Source organism: Chroicocephalus ridibundus, chromosome 9 (assembly GCF_963924245.1).
Source record: "Chroicocephalus ridibundus chromosome 9, bChrRid1.1, whole genome shotgun sequence".
Lineage (NCBI taxonomy): Eukaryota > Metazoa > Chordata > Aves > Charadriiformes > Laridae > Chroicocephalus > Chroicocephalus ridibundus.
In genome coordinates this window covers 16,000,281-16,021,180 of record NC_086292.1, presented here as the reverse complement: position 1 = coordinate 16,021,180, position 20,900 = coordinate 16,000,281, and the positions used below count along the sequence as shown (strand labels likewise).

The window sequence follows — 20,900 nt, the reverse complement described above, 5'->3', positions numbered from 1 at the left end:
ACAATAAATAAACTTATATGTAGTTAAAAAATCCAAGCCAGACACTTTCTCATTATCTTATCTGTTAACATTCCAATTCTAGAAGAATACAAGAGAATTATCCTCCCCTAAAGACACTTCAGGGTTTGGGTTGTTGTTCACACACCCCCCCCCCCCAATTTTTAATGCAGCAACCAACAGAAACGCAACGAGAAACATCCCGCTCAGGCAGAAATCTTCAAGCAGAGGCACCCAATACATAAAATAACGCGCAGGTTATCACAGAAAAAAAGACCGTGTATGAAAAACTAACGGGACTCCACAGGAGACACGCCGCCGGCAGGGGCTCCGCGGGAGGGCTGCGCCGCGCTGTCGCGATCCTCCGCGCTCCCTCGGACGCAGAGGAGCGCGGAGGATCGCGACAGCGCGGCGCAGCCCTCCCGCGACCGCAGTGGGACGGGGAGGCGGGGATAACCCCTGTCCCGGCGGCGCGACGGCCCGCGGAGCCGCAGCCTTCCCCGCCCCGCCGGCCGACATCTTGTTTTCCGCCATTTTCTGCCCGCCCGAAAAAGGCCCCTCAGCCGCAGGCCCGGCCGCCGCCGCCCGCCGGCGCCCTCCCGGTGCGGCAGAAGCCGCCGGCGGCGGCCGAGCCTCGGCAGACCCGCTGAGGGGAGGCGACCGTCGGGCCGGCCGGGCGGCGGCAAGGCCTCGGGCGCGGCCTGCGGTGAGGCCTAGCCGCCTTCCATTGTCCCCCATCCCCCGCCGGCGCAGATCCCGACGGCCGGGCTCACCTGTGCGGCTCCCCCGCGCCGCGGGCCGGGGCCCGGGGAGGGGTGGGGGGTGGTGGGGCCTCAGCTCTCCCGCCGCCGCGGCCGCCGCGGCCTGGCATTCGCGTCCGCCGGGTCCGGGCCTGCACCAATCACCGGGCTGGGCCGGGCGGCGGGGCGCGAGCGCGCGCGGCCTGCTCCCCCCCCCCCCGCCCGGCCTCGCGGCGGCCGCCGCACGTCAGCGCGCGTCGAGCAGGCGCAGCTGGCGCGGTGAAGCCGCTGCCATCAGTCTGCCCGGAACTCACACAGAGGGTTCCTCGGTCGGAGCAGGCCCTGCCGCCACGTTCTACGCTGAATTTCAAGTATTTCCCACATAAATGCGGGCGTTTCAGGGAGAAAGCGAAAGCACGTGGGAAGGGAAAGGGGTTCCAAAAAGGTTACTGGGGCAGCGTCGCCCTCCTGCCACCCGCCAGTACTTCCTAAGGGGAACGAAGGCAGCGGTAATCCTCTTGGTGTCATTATTGTACACTACTATGACATTAAAGACACCTTTCTTTGGTACTTAAAATACATTCTTTAACAAACAAAATGCCCTGAGTCACATCCCACCACTATTCAGTGAGTGTGAGACCAGACATCACAAAATAAACATTGCCACCTAAGGGGCCATCAAACCACCAGAGATAACCATCCCAGATAGAGCAATCCATTCAAGCACAGTCTTGCCCAGTCATTGAAACAGGATATTTAAGTCCAAAGTTTTGGGGAGCGAAGTGGGGAGTCTTCCAAAAATACAGCTGGCCTCTAGGAGATTCTTCCCCCCCTCGTCCAGGACGCTGTGCAAGGTGACTTCCCGGGACTGAGTGGCCTTACCTGAGAGAGAGGGTAAGTGATTTAATAACGTATGTATGATGTCTAGAGCATGCTCTAAGATCGTGGTTTGTGCACTCGTTTAAGGTATTGATATCTAGCGCGCTGGTGGTTTGTGTTGTTACTTTTTGGGATCACTTGTTAGTTGGTAATAGTGTATTCTGTGAATTGTTTTATTCTTTTCCTGTTAAATTGCAATAGTGCATTCTTCCATTGTATCCATAAGAACTTGCAATAATGGCATATCGGACCTCTGAGTAAAGTCCAAATAAATTGTTAATTTGAACCTCTCAGTGAAGTGTTCTTCTCTCCGTCACAGGGTTGTAACTGTTAATTTTTCTAAACCTGCTGGAAGCTACGAGTCTTGTAGCATATGCACCCCTCCGGCTTCGGAACAGACTCATGCAGTTGCTGCACGGACTGGGCATACTGCAATGGTCAAATTTCAAACACCATTAGGGAAATGCACGCAATTGTTTTCTTTTCCTGGTTGAAATACAGATAACTCATAGAAATTGATCTTTGTGTTGTAAATTTTTGCCTTTACAGTTACATTTGAAATTAATTTTGTTCATGGACAGTGGGATTCAGTTGTCTAAATGTCTAATAGGATGTCCCTAATGGATACGGCAGATACGACGACCTCCAGAAGACTTGCCCTTTTCTAAAACAGCAGCGGGACATCAGATGGAATGCCACAAAGCATCAAAAATGTCACCAAGCACCTATGTTTAGGTACTGAAATCATGCAAGTAAATCTCATTTTGCACTACACAACTATAATTTGCAGCTAAATACAGAGTTACAGGTTGTTTTTTTTTTCTTATGGAATTCTTAAAAGATTCTTACTCCTGGACTTTCACCTCCTTAACGTAGAACTTGGACATCTCTCCTACATTTCACCTGCCTCCCCTCTTTCTTCTTTTAAGGGGTAAACAATAAAGCAGTGGGGTAAAGCTGTCCATAACATGCCACACACAAAAGTAAATACAGTATTAAAAACATTCTAATCAGTTCTTCCAGCTCTAGCAAAAAGATAGACATTCAAATGAGAAAGTAATTTCAAACTGATCAACACAATTAAGGAATGAGAGGAAAAAATACCTGAAAAAGGAAATCACAAAACTGAATAGTCAGGGAAATGGTGAGAGAGAATCTCACAAGGTGATACAATCAGACAAGCAGAACTACAGAGAGATTAATTATCCCCTTTTCTTCAACAAAATCTCATCTGTGCTGGATTCTGTCTTCTGGAGTAATACCAAGGGGAATCTCAAAAGCAAAATGAGCATAAAGTAGCAACAAGCAACAACAAGGCTATTGCCAACAGCGTGACACAACATTCAACATCGGACCCAACATGCAAATTTGCAGAGCGAGGCAGCAATTACGAGGAAAATCAATCCAAAGCACTGGTCAGAAGCACAGAAACAACACAGAAACAAAAAAACAACCAAACAACCCACACCAAGAAACCAAGATCATAGGAATCCAAATATCAAAAAGTGCAGCAGTGAATCACAAAGAATAAACAAAAGCCAAACCACCATTCTGTATATCAATTTAAACTGTTTATACTTGACGGCGCAGTAGCACATCATAACCATGGTACCTAGCAGACAACCAGAATTGTTCCTTACCCTTCAGTTCAGAACACAAAGATTTCTAAGAATTACAGAGCTTCTCTGCTCTCCAGGTAACAGGCAATCAACTAAAGCACAATACTTGGCAGATGGCATATTCAAAAAGGTGTTCCTTGTTATTGTTGTTAGAAGTGACACCAGAGTATTTCAAGCAGTTTCTTCACAGCTTGCTTTCACAAACAACTGCCTGATGTTAACATTGATGACCTGACCATGACTGGTTAACACCAAATTGAACGCTCAAATTCTGTGATCACTTTTAGGTTGGTAAACAGACCTAGAGGTCAGCAACAACCAGAGCTTGTTAAATTATGGCACTACTGGAGGCCAAGAAGTGACAGGAAAAAAACCTATTCACTGACAAAATTCACCGACAGATTAGGATCTGACTTTCTGGGGTCAAGATAGTTTAAATGGATCGTTTACCTAAACAGATGCACTAACACCATTATTGTATGTTTCTGAAGATAACAGAGAGAGAAGCATGTTCACTGCTCTTATTTCTGACAGAAATTGATGGATGGGTAACTGGATGACAGTAGGATGCTTTTACTGACCACGTCCTTTGAAAAAACAGTGGGTAAGACAAGTAAAAGCAATGGCATTCTTCCATGCTTCATCCTCTGGTGATGCCAGGACAAGGTGGTGCTTCAAGTTGGTGGTGCAGATATTACTAATATGAACATTTAGCTTCTTTGTGCTTTAATCAGCAACAAAATTCTTAACAGTGATATGTACAAATATTCTTCTAGGCTGTCTGCAGTCCCAGAACACATTGTAGTGCACGTTTGCAAGCAGTCAACATTCAGAAAATCTTTGGATTCTTTTTAATGACTTTTGGTGCCAGTGATTTCAACTATCCATGAAAAATTCTTCTGCCAGCATTAGATGATTTAACATTTGGCAAATCTGCCCTCAGTATGTGCTAGGTCCAGACTTAAATGCCCATGGGTACCTTGCAGCAGTATAAGTAAAACCAGTAAAACTTACCCACTTTGGATATTTGTTACATTGGGGGAGAAATGGGGGGGGGGGGGGGGGGGAGAGGGGGAAGCCATTGTGGTTGGAGATTAGAGAATACCAGCTAGGATGGCAGCTGAGTTAGAGCCAAGAAAAGCTGCCAGCTTTGGAGCCACCCTTCCTTTTTTCCCCAGCAGGAAGCTGTACCCATCCACTAAATACTTGCAAGGAACAGGGAGCAAAATGAAGAGGTTGGAATAGGTTCCTGGCTTCTCTACCAATGTACTTGCATAGGAAACTCAATACAGTCTGGGCAATAACAGGGTTGTGGAGAGCATGGAAAGTGCCAAGCTGCAGGAAAGGCATGGAGAACATTCCTATTTATATGAAAGAAATGACAATCTTTTCAACTTTCTAAAAACCTTAATATTCTGGTTTTGTCTTATAGTTTCACATATTACCTAATACTAAGGAAAAGAATAATTTAATATAAATGTTAAAATAATGTGTTTGAGACTTTTTTGAAAATATATACAGGACTTGAGTATCGTTAATTTTTCAGTTGGTGGCAAGGTAGTCAATTTTCCATAGCTTCATTTATTGTCATTATTTACAAAACAAGTTACAAAGAAAGCCACTGCATTTTTAAGGGCAAACCATTTCAGCTGTTAGGATCAACAAGACAACAAAGGAAGACAAAATGAAAAAGAAACAAGGGACAATGGGAGGGGCTCAAAAGCTGAGGTTGCTACATTAGTCAATACTTCAGTATATGATGCATCTTCGGATAGGGGGAGGCCGAGTGCCTTGGTTATGTTTGTCCAGTGCTGCCAGCGTCAGTGAGGCTAAGTGGCTGTGCCTGAGAACAGAGCCTTCCCTTCTACCTAATTCTGCAGGTAATCGGTGTAACAAGAATACAGATTCTTCCTACACAGTTCAAAATTGTATGTAATTTGTTGTTTTCTTTCTTTAAATATTGGCTTTTTAAGGGGAAAACCAAAGCAATGTCAGTCAGGGCACAACAGGCTCTATGTGCTACAATGCCCTGAAGAATCTTCCTAATTACAGTTAAGAGAAATTCATGGTCCTGCTAACAGCATTAGATTCGGAACCATTCCTCACCAGCATGTGGAGGGACATTGTGACACGGAGTGGAGCAAACACCACACATAAATGGGTGAATCAAATGGACACCAAGAAGCAAAAACGACCTGGCAAAAGTTGTCTTTGACAAGCCTTCCTGAGAAATATGAAAAAAATGCAACCCCTTGCCCTTCTTTCCCGTTGATATGGATTTAAACCACTCTAGGAAGCAAACAGGGAAGAATAATGATTAGTGTTCTTATTTGTCATTTCTTATGCTGAAATTTGAGAAGACTTGTTCCTTTCTCATGAGTTTCTTCTGAGGAAGGGCAGCTTTTTGTGATAGGTACTGCTTGTTATTTAGATACAAGACACATGGTTAATCACAAAAGAACCCTGTTTCCCAACAGATGTGCATCAATTTAAGCAATACTTAGAAGCAGCTATGTAAACTGTAAAATCAGGTATTCACAAAAAGTTGTCATCAATTACACTGTAAACGAATTGGATGCTAGTATCATGTTTTGTTTTATAATTATCTTCTATAGCTTTTCTTTGCAATAACATTTAGCACTTTCTAATAGTTACGGCTATTTCCTCTATGTTTCAGCCTACAATGTCTTACTGTTCTCTCAGCATTTGGATCGTTCATTGATCACGCAGCATTCCAGGACATTTCAGCTACAGGAAGCACTGGTACTTAATATTGCTGTAAAGAGATTAGAATTAAATCAGTAGTACGACATACGCTCCCCAGTATGCTTGCTATTAAAATAATCTGTATCTAATCTAACTACATTCGTGTATTTCTTTTATTAGTATCTGAATGGATGTGCTGCTTCTGAATGTGTACTCACAGATAGCTTGGGGAGATGATTTTAACGCAAATAACTGAATGTATTAAGACTTTGTGCACACAGGTTTTAAAATATTTAAAAACATTTCAGCAGGGCCAACTAGAAAGCAGCAACAGCAGAACATTTTGTTGCTATTGAGGTCTGTTTTTAAAAAAAAAAATGAAGGAAGTTTCTGGCCTAAAAAGGAGGGCCAAAGGAGGCCAAAGAAATAAATCACAAAGAAATAAAGCCCAACAAAAGGGCTATTGTGGAAGATAAAACATGGCCACATGTGTCCACCTCTATTTCTTCCGACCCTATAGTGATCCTTTGCAAGTAATCCATAGATCAAAACGCTGGCAGGAAAATCCCATCTTTTCATTCCTTCATCATTTTTCCATTGGGTTAATGGCAAAACAGTCAAAGCACATCATGACTCCTTTTTATTTTTTTTTTTCCACTTATGCTAAAGGCCCCACCTTTTTAATATTTTTTGCGGTTGGAACATACACCTTTCTGAAATGTGACTTTTTTTGTAAAATGTTAATATTTTTATTTTTACAATAAACTTTACCCATTTTGTCTTTTTTTTTTTTTTAAAACTCCATTATGAAGAGAAATGCATGTTTTTTCTGGTTTTTACTGATAATTTGTACCAACTATTGGTACCTCCTGTACAGAAATAACCCAAAAGGCTCATTTACATAAACCAACTGTAATCACAAGATACTGATCTATCAAAATAAATGCCAGAAAGACAGTTGACAATGCATTTAGCAATTTTGATGAGGCTCAGTTTTTAGGCACAGAAAGGTCTTATGGTAAATACATCTGTCTACAAATCGCTCAATTATCGGCAGGGGGGAGCCTGCTAGAACACTTAGTTACATAAATTATTTTGTAAGTTCTGGAATAAATAATGTAATTTCTCTGTACATCATACTATTTGTACACAAAACATACAATAGCAACTTTCCATGAAGCTTTAAGAAGTGTGAATTATGAAGTGGTGGAGGGAGGGGAACAGGAATCCCAGAGTCTCAAAGGAAAGCTGCTTTATAAGAGAAAGTACTAATAGAGCTATTAGCAGACGTATCTTTCATGCATCAGTGGGAATTTTGTTGCATCATTTTTCAATATAGAGTTTGGAAAAATTTTAAAAATTTTACATTGTCAGTAAATGTAACAAGACAGTTGTTACATGAGAGTTAGGACTCTTATTACACAAGTTTTCAGCATGGCTGGGAACTCATAGCTTGATCTTTCACAGTATTCCAGTGAAATCACAAGACATCCTGGCATGAAAAAGTATTGGTGAAATAGGCACACAGCTTTTAGGCCTTTATTTTTTCATGTCAGCCGTGTAAATTCCCTTCACTGTACAGTGAGTTAGAACATAGAATTCCAGTAATTCTTCTGCCAGAGCTGCAGGGATATCTCCATATTGACTGCAGCATCCGTTCTTAAGCGGTTGCCTTGGGTAGCCATTCCTCAGTTTGGTGAAAACCCTTTTTCTATTAGTTGTTGTATCTAAGTGCGAATGACTCAGAAAATGATTAAGACACTGCACAATTTATCCAGACTCAAATGAAATTAGCAGGTATACACCCGTATAATAAAAGGTGGTTTTAGACTTCTTATTAGCTCACATTTTTGCTTAGTGACATACATACTACCAATCTGAATTAGGATAATCTGTTTTCAGTACCAAAACAGAAGATTATATAATATATACGCAGAGGTATGTTATTAATACCTACCCGGTACTGTCTCCTCTCTGCATAACCTGCATAAGAAAAATTATTGCTTGGAGAGCCAAATTTCTCATACTGATTAGGAAAACGGTCTGTTGCAGGATCTGGGTTCCGGAATGGCCGAGGATGCACGGGACTATGCGAAAGGGAAAAAAGACGTTATAAAAATACGTGTAAAAATGTACTGCAAATTACGTAAAGTGTTAGTTTAAACTGGTATAAAAATAATAAAGCTCACTACTGCATGCATGACATTAAGGCAATAACATTAAGACATCTAAATATTCTGTCTTTTAAGTTCATTTTATTGTAAAACCCTCATCCTGCAAACACAGATAAAATTGAGTTTAAAGAAGCAACATATTCTTTGAGCTTTTTTTTTTTTTTTTACACTGTTACACTGAACAGTGCCATAATATCTATTTTCTGTATTTCTGTGATTATTTTGAAAATGATTTAAATTCATGATTTTGAAAATGTTTTAAATTCATGATAGGTATACCTTCAAGATTTTCAATGTTTATATTAAAAAAATCAGACCTTCTTGATGGACAAAGTATCAGAAAACTCCAGTCTGTTTCTGCAGTTGAACCCTAGTACTTATGAGGAGAATGTTCTATCATTTAGCTGCCTCATGGTAAACAAGTTCTCTACAAAAGTTGCACGTAGGAGCAACAGTTGGCTGGTGTTAGTGAGGAGGACTAAAGCGAGGAAGGAAAACTAAGGAAACTGCATTTCTAAGAAGTAATGAAAATGAATACATTTGTAATTATTAGAGGAAAACCATGAAAGCCTTTAGATAAATCAGTATTTTAGGATTTAGCTTCAGAAACAGAAATACACTTTTTGGTGTTACATTAGGAAAACAGACCAAGTCTTACACAGCAAGCTGATAAATTTAGTCCTGTGTGCTCGTTTATGTTTAGTAATAACGTATAAAATAGTCCTAGATTCTTGCCGCAATGATGTTAGAATTATGCAAGGTAGAGGAGGGAAAAAAAAAAATCAGAAAAATAACCTCTATCAAAGACTCAAGCCAAAAAATATACGTGAATAATCCAGTCAAAAGCTTAGCCACTTATTGGATCTTTGTCAGCTGCTTTGCCACTGGCAAAACTACAAAGTCGTTCTTAGTCCCCAAACCAGAGTATAAAGTGAAAATGAGCAAAAAAGCGAGAACAGCAGCAGCATACCTGTAATTCCCTAACTGACTTGGGGTTGGGACATCACCAAAATCTTCTCTTCTCAGTACAGGTTTTGGAATTTGTCCAGCCCAGACCCCCTACATGTAGAAGATGAGGTGGTTACACAGAGCAATATGACAACAAATTACAAAAATAGCTCACCAGGTACAGTACGTCAGCAGTTATCTTTGGTATAAAAAACATTGTATACACCGATTTAGCAGTTACAAAATATAATTGTTTTTTATAGGCACGTTTTCAAATGTATAAATTCCATTTATCTAAAAGACTCAGTAGAAGAGAAGCCTTTACATACTTGGATAATGCAGAAAACATACCTCTAAGATATAACAGAGAAACACTCACCCAGGTAAGTCTCTGCACAATTAAGTAAACCAGGTATTAAGGGTCTTATAAAGGCCTGGAAGTTTTGTTGAGTCTTTTACAATTCAACATGTCAGAAAGATGCCACTTCCTAAATAACAGTGGTTTTACCTCTGATTTATGCAAAACCAAACTAAATACAGTGATAGATAATTAAGATCAATTGAATATTGCTGTTTAAAGTGGCTGCTGCCTTGCCAAACGTTTTGCTAGAGGAAGAAGGAAAACATCATGAAGAAACAAAATAAATATTCTATATTGTTCATAAAACTAATAAATGATGTTCATTTGCTAAAGGTATCTTTGTTTAAAGAGGTAATGACCTGAAGTAATTTTCAAAACAAGCTACCCTCAGAAGAGAAGCAACGTTCAGGGCAGTTCATCAGCAAAAGCAAGGTTTCGGTTTCCTCTCTCAGTCAGCTTTGGTGAGGGCTCCGCAGAGTGCAGAGCAGTATGTACACTCGTCTGCCTTGGTGGCACGAAAGCAAAAGCTCAGACAATTAACAATGGGCATTTTACAAGCTCACGTTTTCACCACCAGCACATCAAGTGAGGGAGGAGACGCGGCAAGCACAAGCATGCTACGGACTGCCTCTGGGCTGCAACGGGCAGTTGGGAGCATGAGAAGTAGCAATACTGCAGCCCTTACCCAAAGCAGTTCCTTTTACAGTATGTTTTTTTCCCTAGCAAAGTGTGCAGGATTTGGTCTAATTCCCACCTTGAAAATGACAGAATCAGTAGAACGAAATTCAGGATTAGTTAAAAATTAAACAGCACCATCTCCTGGTGAAGGTAGGCTCATGCCTCTATTTTTTTTTTCCCCCACTGCATTTCCAAGATAGCAATACTGTACAGATATATTTAACAGGAAATAATGCATCTGACTAGATTATTTTCTCTCTCTTCTCAGACAGCCTACCATGTCTTCTTCTCAGACACTACGCACTCCTTATATATGTAAAATAATCACTTAAAGTACCAAATGAGGAAATGAATCCACACAGACAAGTATATTTCCTTTAACATTTCTTTGTATTTCATATTTCCCATTCTGGTTTTGAAATGCATTTATCCATCTTTTCTTGTGACACCCACTAGTTCAAGTGATGTTCTCTCCTATAAAGAGCATCTTGCCTAATGGAGCAAATGGGCCTGGCAGAGCGTTAGCCTCGCCGAAAAGGCAGCGTCCGGCCCTTTGGGGAGCAAAGTTCAAATCCCAGCTCTGTCACAGATTACCTTTGTAATCCTGTAAATGACTCTGCCTGCTCTATCTCGCAGGAGCGTTGCAAAGGTCCCAGTGAAATATTCTGTTACAAAGGTGATGCAGGTAATTTAGTTTCAGATTTGATCTAGGGAGTTTCTTGAAAAAAATAATAAACCATGAAATGGTTAAATATTCTAGCCCCAAACCTAACTCAGTTTCAGGCAGTGAATTTTAAACAAATACAGCTAGAACCCTGACAACAATGTACTACAAGCAGTTAGGTACTATCATTCATAGAATATGCAGCTGAGAGATGACAAAGATACACAATACATTTGGTACAGCCATATCCTTCTGATCGTCTACACTGATCCCTCCCTACCCTCCAAAAACGTCCTTGGAAAGCATCGCTCACAACATGAAAGCGTCACATTATTGCAATTTAACCCATTCCATAAATTTTCATTCCTCTTCCAATTGAATAAAATGTATTAGAAACAAACATTCCTGATTTTCATAAAGTTTTAATCTTAAGACTGTGGGCCCGCAGAATGACATGGCATTTATGTACAAAGGGTCAGATTCTCAGCTAGTACGACCTGGTTTGTCTTAATTGAGTTGTGCAATTACGCTGCTTTGCACCACATGGGGACCACATACATCTTCATTACAAAAATAAGCCTGATGCCATGTCTCTGAAGTAAACAATATAGATCAAATCTTTACATCTTTACTAGGCCTCTCTACCCGTACTTTGACACATCTTGCATTTGCAAAATGTACTTTTGCACGAGTAGCAACAGAATATAGGAAGAGACTAACTGAGTCAGGACACCTAATGCACCAAGAACAGTCAGTAATGGAAGCATAAGGGTAACACATGCCAACAGTATAAATAACTTGAAGTCCTACCAATACATCAGTGTCATTAATTGACTGAGCTGGAGTGGAGTCTGCAGCTGCATTTGCAGCAGCAAATAAGTGGAGTAATACAAGTGGGACCCCATACTAACACTTTATGCACATCAGAAGGGTTTACTTTTTGTCCCGTGTCTAGTTTGTCCTGGGCACCAACTGTTCATCAGAGCCTGAAGCATATATTCTGGTTATTTAATCTGACGGGGAATCAGTTTGTGCACTCCCAGCTTGCTCCGAGACGTGAACCACAGCACCACAAGTGCAACAACCAGGACGTTACCTACCTGAAAGCACGCATCCGATCTGAACGCTTCTGCCTCCCTGGATAGAAGTCTGATTTTTTTAAAAACTAGTTTACACTATGAGTACATAATGCTGGATTACCCATTTTATCAAAAAGCACTTTGTTTGTTTGTTTAAAAATTCTGTTTGATTTCATTTGACATTGCCTAGTTCTTACATTAAAAGCAGGGAACAGTAATTTGTCACAGAATTCCTCATACAGAAATCAATACTGATGACCCTGAAATTCTAGATGTACTACATTGCTTGGTGAGATGGGGGCTCAAAATTACATTCAGTAGTCAAATATAGGCATAATTAAGATTTGCACAGCAGTATTACAACGCTCCTCGTACTGTTTTCAGTTTCTCCCTAAAATCTCTAACAAACAAAGTTTTTCAGAAAACATTACTCTAGATGCCAGTTCTGATTTCTTATTTAGAGATGATCATCACCTACACAAAGTTAAAACTGCTTTTCTATGTGCATTACTTTGCATTTATCAACAATAAGTTTAATTTGTTGTTTTCTTGTCCAGTCAATCATTATTATATGCTCCTTCTGTACTTCTTCATAGTCAGGCCTATTTTTGACTACTCTGAGTACTATGGTATCATCAGCAACGTGTGTCACCTCACTAGCACTGCCTTTTACCTGTTCTTACATGAACACAACTCAAATCCTCATGGAACTTTGTTGACAACCCTCATGCAAGCAAAAGAACCTTGGAGACAAATAGCCTTTCATGAAGTATAACTAGTAAACAGTCAAATTAAACTGTAGGCATGGCTCTTCAGCAGCTTAAATTAGTTGAAGTCTGGACAGCGTACCAAACTCTTCCCCTCTGGCTATGTAGCGTGTGGCTTGAACTCATACTCAAATTCTCTCTCTTCTTAATGCTGGTCATCTAACTGGCCTAAAAGGAAATATTTATTTGAACATTCTTTTAAAATAATCCCTACTTCTTTGTTTTCTCCTGTGCAAATTAGATTCACTTCATCCTTGATGAAGAGTTTCACCTTCTCACGTGCATTTAGATGGTCTTGGAAAGTAAATACCGGTCAAATAATGCAAAAATTAAACTCAGTTTACCTTTCATTTTACCAAATGACCTTTTTTTGCCGTTCATATACCATTCTGTTGAATCATAAAGTTACATCTGACTTCCACTAGAATTAGGAACATGTGATATGCCTCACACCCCAACATCTCTTACCCTTGGCGACTGCTCATAACCATGCCCCAGGCTATCAGCCGTTTCAGCAGTAAATGCAGGGTTATGTCGTGCTTCACGGTATGGAGGAATTGTCGGGTTCCTGGTTGGGGAACAACGTGAATTTAGAGCATTAGCAATAGTTCTGAGGATCTTGATGAATCTTTTTGTACTGTAGATTTATTCAACAGCCACATCATAGGTTTAGATGTACTGTGGCAATGACTATGCCGGAGCTACATATTATTGCGATTTTTCCATGACAGAGGAAGTACCAGTGATACACACTAATAGGGCTCAATGAAAGAAGAAAACAAAAACCATACTCTCTATGTACTTGGGATGGGTATTGGGGGGTGTGTGTGGGGGGAGATAAAGCATGGAAAACAAAAAGCAGCTCAAATTGCCAATGCCCAGGACCAAGGACTGTGAGAAATCATGTTTAATTGCCAAGACTCTTGTCAATGTTTACTGGTTTTAATTTTTTTTTTTTTTTTTAGACCTGTGGAAAGAAAGCCAACCCTTAATGGCAAATAAATCAGCAAGACAGAGTTGGTAATCTTGAGTTAAAGTAGTAAATGTACTTATTAATCTTTAAAGCTTGCCTGGTTAGCCTGAAAGAAGAGAAGCAACGACTTAGAGCGAAAGCTCTGCACACAGCAATAAAATGCTAAATAACTGTTAAGTGCTCAGTAAGATGCTTTGATTTAGTTTTAAATTGTGTAAACAACATTTTGGCAGAGGATGCTTTACGGCAAGCTTGTTGATTTATATATCCAGAAGTTAAAAATTAATCAGAATACCAGACTTCTTTTGCTTTACTTCCATTTTCATTATAAAACCCTCCTTTCACTTCATCCAGAGTAACTTACCCAGCTTTTTCACTTTTACAGTAGTAGACACAGCTAAATATTGCAACAAGTATGATAACCAGTGCTACTGCAGGAAGAACAGCTACTAAAATAAAATCTAAAGTGTTCCAAAGGTGGTTACATTTGGGACCCATGTACCAATATTCCTTCCAGTCCACTCTGAAGTAATCACATCTGCAAATAAAAATATTAATTTTTAGCAACATTATTTTAATTTAAAAATAAGTAATACCAAAAAAAGAAAATATTTTGCTATATAATTATTTATCATTGAATTCTGCAGGGGTCAAGATACTCATTAGTTTTCCTGTTTGTCTAAAGATGTTAGTTATCTTAGTAATACACATCTCATTCTAGATTTGATGTAAATGCATTCTGCCAGGCTCTGGCTCAACCAAATCCAAGTTTGCATTCCAGCAAGTCCAAGATAATAAGCTTTGCTGAGAATAGGGTATATTACCCAAGTCATTCAGGTCAAAGATCTTTTCGCCATCTGTAAGCATGGCAAAGCTTATGAATTTCCAGATTAGACTATGCAGATAAAATTGAAATGTCACATTGCTACTCATCATTATGATACTGGTGCACCTTTTATGGCAAAGCAGCAACACAACCCATAGTAGATTGACAGAATATGTCCCCTCTGCTTTTATGAGTAAGACTTATAATTGGATATTAATGTTGCTTTTTTAAATAGCTAAGTTATTTTAACTAATTCAGGGCTTCTTTTTTTTCCCCTTCCCAAAGCATTGCTTCCTCCCCTAATACAAAGGCTTCCACTGGAACAGAATGTCCCCAGCCATTCTCACAATGGGAAGGTTCTTTTGACAGGGATTTTGCATCATTTGTTGTTGCAAACATTCTGGATTTCAGTAACCTTTTCTGAAAGTTTGATCTTAACCTCCACTACTGATAATTCTTTTCTTATTGCAATTTATATGCAATATTTGTATTAACCTCGATATGATTTAGAGTACATATTTATACTTTCAAGAGTGTAGCATTCCTTTGGAGCTGCACTTTGGAGTTGCACTAATATTTAGACAGCGTACTCAGTTATCTAATCTGGTATATTGGCTACGACTGGAGGCTAGCTGCGTATGCATAAACAACAGACTGGGTCACGGGGAAACTGTTGCCTTGAATCCACCAGATAATCAGATGAGCTTCATAACGCTGCCCTGGTACTTTCATGCTGACTTTCTGTGAAGTCTAAGAGTCAAGCTATATGTAAAAAATATGCTAGATACGGTAACAAGATTTTCTACTCAGATGACTAGACTGTTTTTAAAAAATTAAAAAAACCCAACTACGTAATGGTGAACAGGATATTAATATATCTTTTTTTTTTAAACTCTAAAGAAATTTTGATCAACCTGCGAAAAAACTTAACTTGCCATTACACAGCATAATTCAGTTCTAAAGAAAAATATCCGAGACAATAGTGAGCATGTAAAAATTGAAGATTACAGTGATTACCTAAATTACGAATTACATGGCCTACACATATTCTAAAACAGAAAATGCTGCAGTCAGATCCCAGATATGATGCTTTGTAGCAGATTTATGAGCTTATGCAGATTGTGAATGAAGATCAACATCTACTTTCATGGATCACATTGCAGGGTCTAAATTTATTTCATCATTAATAATATATTTGGCAAGATGCATTTACATAGCATATATTTACACAAATAAACAAACCAACCCCACACCGTACCTGCAAAAAGGTTTTTCATTTTTACATTGACAAGAAATATTGGTAGGACAGAAGCTTTCTGTATTACCCAGGCAAGCTCCAAAGTCCTCAACCCCAGTACAGTTGGCTGCAAGTTAAAACAAAACAAATGTTTATTTAATGCAATTATATAGTAACATACTGTTAGTGAGCTGTATTTCTAATTACAACAAAAATTTGAGCTTCATATGATGTACTTTGCAGATGATACTAAATCTTCCTTTCCAGTGACTGGCCCCTTCAAAATTTTGAAATTATTTGAGAAATTAAGGTTTATCTGCTGATATTACTTTACTCAGAATTTGTACCCATCTTCCAGTTAGCCAGTAAATTGCACGGCTTATATTATTATGATTTCTATCACATCATTTAAGTGTGGTTGTATCTGAATTCCACTATGTATCCTCTCTGGACTGCTGGCAAAGGATAAAAATCATGAAACCCATTTGAGACTCAAACTCTCTAATAACAATTCTAATGAAAACCTTTTTCTGTGGTTTGCACTGGGATTATTCCTTATTTTGGTCTGCAAGGGGATTTGTTTTGCATTAATGCCGGTTATCCTCCATCTCTTTTACTGTGTAAACTTCATGGGCTGTAAATTATCTTCCAGAAGTTGAGTGCTGCTTACCATACTTCACAGGCGTACGGCTGTCTAAAAATAACTTCCTCATCAGCAACCTTTAATCAGACATCAGAAGTCACCACGTTTGGCACTCAAACCCTACATTCTTTGCTACCTGTTTCTTTCCTATGTAGGACTTAGTCTGAATGCTGTACGCATCGTTCATACCAGCAAGCTACAAGCTGACCCAAAGCCACTGAAGTCTGCGATTTACGGAGATGTACCTGAAATCTTGACCTATAATATATAACCAAACAATTAATTGCAAGACACCACTGGAGACACTGAAAGTTAAAAATGGTACCGTATATTGCAAGGCCAAGCATGATTATGATACTCAAAAAAGCCCCAAACAGACAATATAGCTGAGTATAATTTTGCATAGCTTTTCACAATGAGAAAATACGCATTTAGAATGAAGCCAGAAAGTCAGAAGTGGAAGAGATCTCCGAGCAGATCCTTCTGAGCCCACCTGGCAACTGACAGGAAGAAAGCAGTATCAGAGCATCGTTAATATTACTGTTTTGCTATTGTAAGAGGGATTTTACACCATGAACAGGTGGATTAGCAAACTCACGACTGATGCATTATTAGCTAGGGAAACTATGCTTTAGTCAGCAGTCTTTATTTCAAAAAAAGATGGAAGCCTCTTTCCTCCCCACTGTCCAAGACAATCTAATCCAACATTTACTGTTAATCAGAGAGAAATCTAAATTGCTACACAGTGATCAAGGCTTGCATTCATACAAATCTATTTCAATCTATTGTATTGCTTTCTCTCAAGAAGGCATCAGCATTGAAGCATTTTCCAAGACAACCTGAATATAGATCATATGTTATGACTATAAAGTACAGAACAATGAAAAATCCCTAGTAGCATTTGGTATTGTATTATCTGGGAGATCAGCAACAGAATTACAATTCTTTTAGCAACGTTACAAAAAATAGTAAGGAAGTAGAAAATAACTAGCTGTGATTCTGCTGGAGAGAGAGCGAGCATGTGCCCTTTGATATTAATGCCGTAATATTCCATGTCATTAAGGAACTCACTGCTGAGTCCTTCATAGTACTGTAGTCTATATAAATGCAGTTTTCCTTGAAGTGGTAACTTCTTCTGGCAATTTAAAGGCTAAAGTAGAATAAAAAAAAAATAAATCCTCAAATCACAAACCAAAACTGTATTGGAAAAATAGTAACTGCAGCTGGTTTACACCACTATCAGGTTAGTGATACCTAATTACTAGTAACTGGTAGTTACTAGTACCAGGGGTAAAGAACAGTTATAATAATAAAATAAATAAAATCAATCTGTAGGGAATCTTCCCTTTAAAAAGAATTCCTCATCAATACTGTATACTCTTAATAGAACCAGAGACACTTACCTTCTCATTTAAAATAACCTTTTTTCAATGCATTCTTGTTTGTCTCAAAAAAATACTTGCTATAAAAAGAATATATAATTTTTTTAGCCCATATACTGTGTATTTCTTCCTACTGAAAAAGAACCGAATCATCTCACTCATTTAAGATGTGTCCTTTTGACATGGACAGATTGACTCAAAATGATTCGAAACCACCAGAACACTTAGTATTTCAGTTGTAATTCATACAGTTGTAATCTTTTTATGTATAGAAGTATAGAATAAAGGTGAAGTGTCTTACCTTCTAAAGCTTCTTGTTTGCTCAGTGAATTGCTGGCCATGAACAAAATGAAAAGCAAGACTTTAAGAATGGACATCCTGAAGCTGATCATGGTAGAAGACCATTTCTTCTGTATTTCGCTAACAGCAGAACGCAGTCTCCTTTCTGCTACTGTTACTTACTGTAGCAAGTCAAGGATCATGGATTTTGAGCTTGTTTACAGCATCCTTCTCTATAAAGAATTATTAATTAACTTCTAACAGATACAACTTCCTGATAACTTCAGCATATTTTCTTTTATGACAACTGAGTAGTTCCATAAAATTGTCTCATTAATCTTGCTATTTCTGAATTTTTGAATACGTACGCAAAATATTCCTTTAATGACTTAAGTTTCAACACACTAATATTATCTGTGACGTGCATCTATCTGTTAACCGTTTAGGGTTATGCTACCTTTTAAAGGTAACAAACTTTGAATATATTTGAAGACAAATTTCCACAAATATACACTGTTTTTAAAGACACGTCAAAGGCATGGATCAAGAGTATAAAAATGATGATTAAAAGGTTATCATCAGGCTGGTCTTAAGATGTTTCTGCTCCTAGAAAAATGAAGTCTTGCTGCAATAATTATTGCTGCTCTGATTGTTAGGCATAGCTGCAGCACATAGTGTGTTACTGACACCTCTTCCACCAACCTCCAGTCTGTTTGATTACAAACCATGGCTGCAATCTGAATTTTTCATCATTTCCTAATTTCCAATCTCATGATTTTATCAAAACTTCTCCATTAGTTTGGCATGAAGTATCATACATATTTCTTCCTCGTTATTGCCATATGTATTTATGCATTTTCAAATCAGATTCTAAAATGAAATTAAGATTTCTGTACTGAGTAGTTATGAATTCTTACACTGTCACAATTTCTCTGAATCTGTTTTCTTTTTGCAAAAACGGAATTACACTGACATTTATTTCAATCCAAACTGCAGCTTTATTTAGATATTTTTATCTGCAAATCTAAAGGTAAAAAGATGCCTGTTCTCTGGAAATAACTGCACCAGATTCTGGTCCCAATCACAGCTTAATTTACAGCTGTAAGTGAAAGAAAAACTTACTTCATAGCATGCTTTTTTCACCCCTAGATTAGAAAATAATTCAAAGGCAAAATATCTAAATACCCACATTAATGAATATACCTTATTATTTTTGGATAATTCATAATTTAAAGCTAAGTGGACAAGGAGTTCAGTATACTCTAGCACCAAGCTGCTAGCTTTATATTTCACAGCACACCCATTTCTTTCTCTTATTTTTCTTAAGTTTCTAGAACACAGCAAAATCAAGTGGAAATTTATGCATTCTACAACTACAGTCTAGGTAGACTACACACAGACTACTTTTATTTCCTCAAATAGAGAGCTATAACTAAAACAAAGTTACTGACCAAAATTAATGGTGGAAGCTGGTCAATTGCTCATTAGCTTTAATCTTAATTTCAGATCTGCTTCAAGACAGCTTTGGAGTACACTCTTTCTACTACTGTTGTGTTCTAAGGGTTGTGCAAACAGAAAGCAACCTACATATTTCTTAAATATTCATATTAGGACTGCTACAAATAAAGCACAGAAAAAGTTATCAACACTTAAAACCATGATAGCCTCAGTTTAGACCTATTACCTGACCACAGGAAGGGAAACACAGAATTTCTTTCATTGTTTCAGTAAAAGCAACCTGTAAACGAAAGGGCAAAGAACTAATTGCACCTTGAATAATGGTGTTCTGACTCTGCCCCACAGTAAACTCCTAACTCCCAACTGCACGCCCCTTTCACTGCTTCCGTGTCAGTGATGCAACTTCCATTTCCCTCTCCCTTCTCTTCTCGTTCTGTAACTAGTTAGTATGTACCGACATACCTGGGTTTTGCAACACAAAATAGATGTGGCCATTAGACTTTAGAACGTAAAAAAGTTTCTTCAAAGAGTGTAACAACAAGATTTTCCAACTTTGAGATCTCCTTCTCCTTAGCGTTTCAGTGCGGTTTGTACACTTGCACTGGTCTACAAGAAGAGCACATCAATACTGTGGTAATATAAATAAAATGATAACTTCTAGAACGGTTCCAATTACAGTCTTTCTTGACTGTAGCTTACCATCAGCACATATCTGAGCTTTGCTTCTTAGAATTCCCCAAATTTAAAATAAAAACTACACACAATCTAGTGCACACTAATGCTCCTTTTTAAAAAGTATAGGCTTTGTAGGACCCCACTTTCATTTTAGATTTAAAATAAGTTTTCTGTATTTGAGTATGATTCAGAAATACTCCAAACTTTCACTACAAGTTAACTATACTGATGCATTAAAAAAAATCTTTACAGTATTTCCTAAGTTATTAGAGAATCATAATGATAATCTGCCATTAAAATAGCTACGTTACTCATTCATGCAATTTTTCTTCTTTTAAGTAGTTACACTGTAGGTTACATCATGTATTACGTTATTTATGACCCTTGGATTGGCAAATTACTTTACCTTGAAGATTAGCAAATATATTTACCTCAGCATGGCTCCTTGATATCTGCCCTGTTCTTATAACAGTATGTGTCATTCCTCCAGTATGGATAAAAGTCTTCTTTTTCACCAAGTTCTGAGCTATAGTATTCTTTAGAAAAAATTACAAAGAAAATAAAGTGGAAGCTTTTCTCAAAATTTAAGATGCATAAAATAACTGAATGCTGAGCATTAGTATGTCCTGCATGTTACTTTGATGATTTCTTCCAGGAATGTATGTTTCAGTACTTCAGGGGTGAATCTTTCTGCCCCCAACATGAAGGAAACAAGTGTGACAGCCATGTTGACCAATTAACTTTTAAAATGTACTTTAGAGAAAAGCAATTCACGATTTGCCCTAAAGATGAAACAACATACAAAAGTTCAACTT

At 38.6% G+C, this 20,900-nt stretch overlaps 2 protein-coding genes across 13 annotated transcripts in view; both read right to left on the bottom strand.

Moving 5' to 3' along the window:
• The window catches only part of ZNF711 (zinc finger protein 711), a 40,993-nt gene extending 39,531 nt beyond the window's left edge, over positions 1-1,462 (bottom strand). For 11 of the 12 annotated variants that reach the window (XM_063346303.1, XM_063346302.1, XM_063346304.1 and 8 more), the window contains exon 1: positions 771-1,462. The gene's annotated coding sequence lies outside the window, so the exon portion shown is untranslated. Of the gene's footprint in view, positions 1-292; positions 376-770 lie in introns of those variants that run through there. The other variant, XM_063346300.1, reaches the window with a different exon arrangement.
• Positions 1,463-4,313: 2,851 nt separating this feature from the next.
• LOC134520635 (uncharacterized) lies at positions 4,314-20,570 on the bottom strand. The gene is made up of 9 exons (XM_063346317.1): positions 20,517-20,570; positions 19,873-20,016; positions 17,975-18,185; positions 15,670-15,775; positions 13,950-14,123; positions 13,081-13,180; positions 9,086-9,174; positions 7,899-8,028; positions 4,314-6,011 (listed from the first exon to the last, which is right to left on the bottom strand). Exons 3-9 carry the CDS (start codon positions 18,063-18,065, stop codon positions 6,003-6,005), a joined length of 699 nt encoding a protein of 232 aa, XP_063202387.1. The 5' UTR covers positions 18,066-18,185; positions 19,873-20,016; positions 20,517-20,570; the 3' UTR covers positions 4,314-6,002.
• Positions 20,571-20,900: the final 330 nt, after the last annotated feature.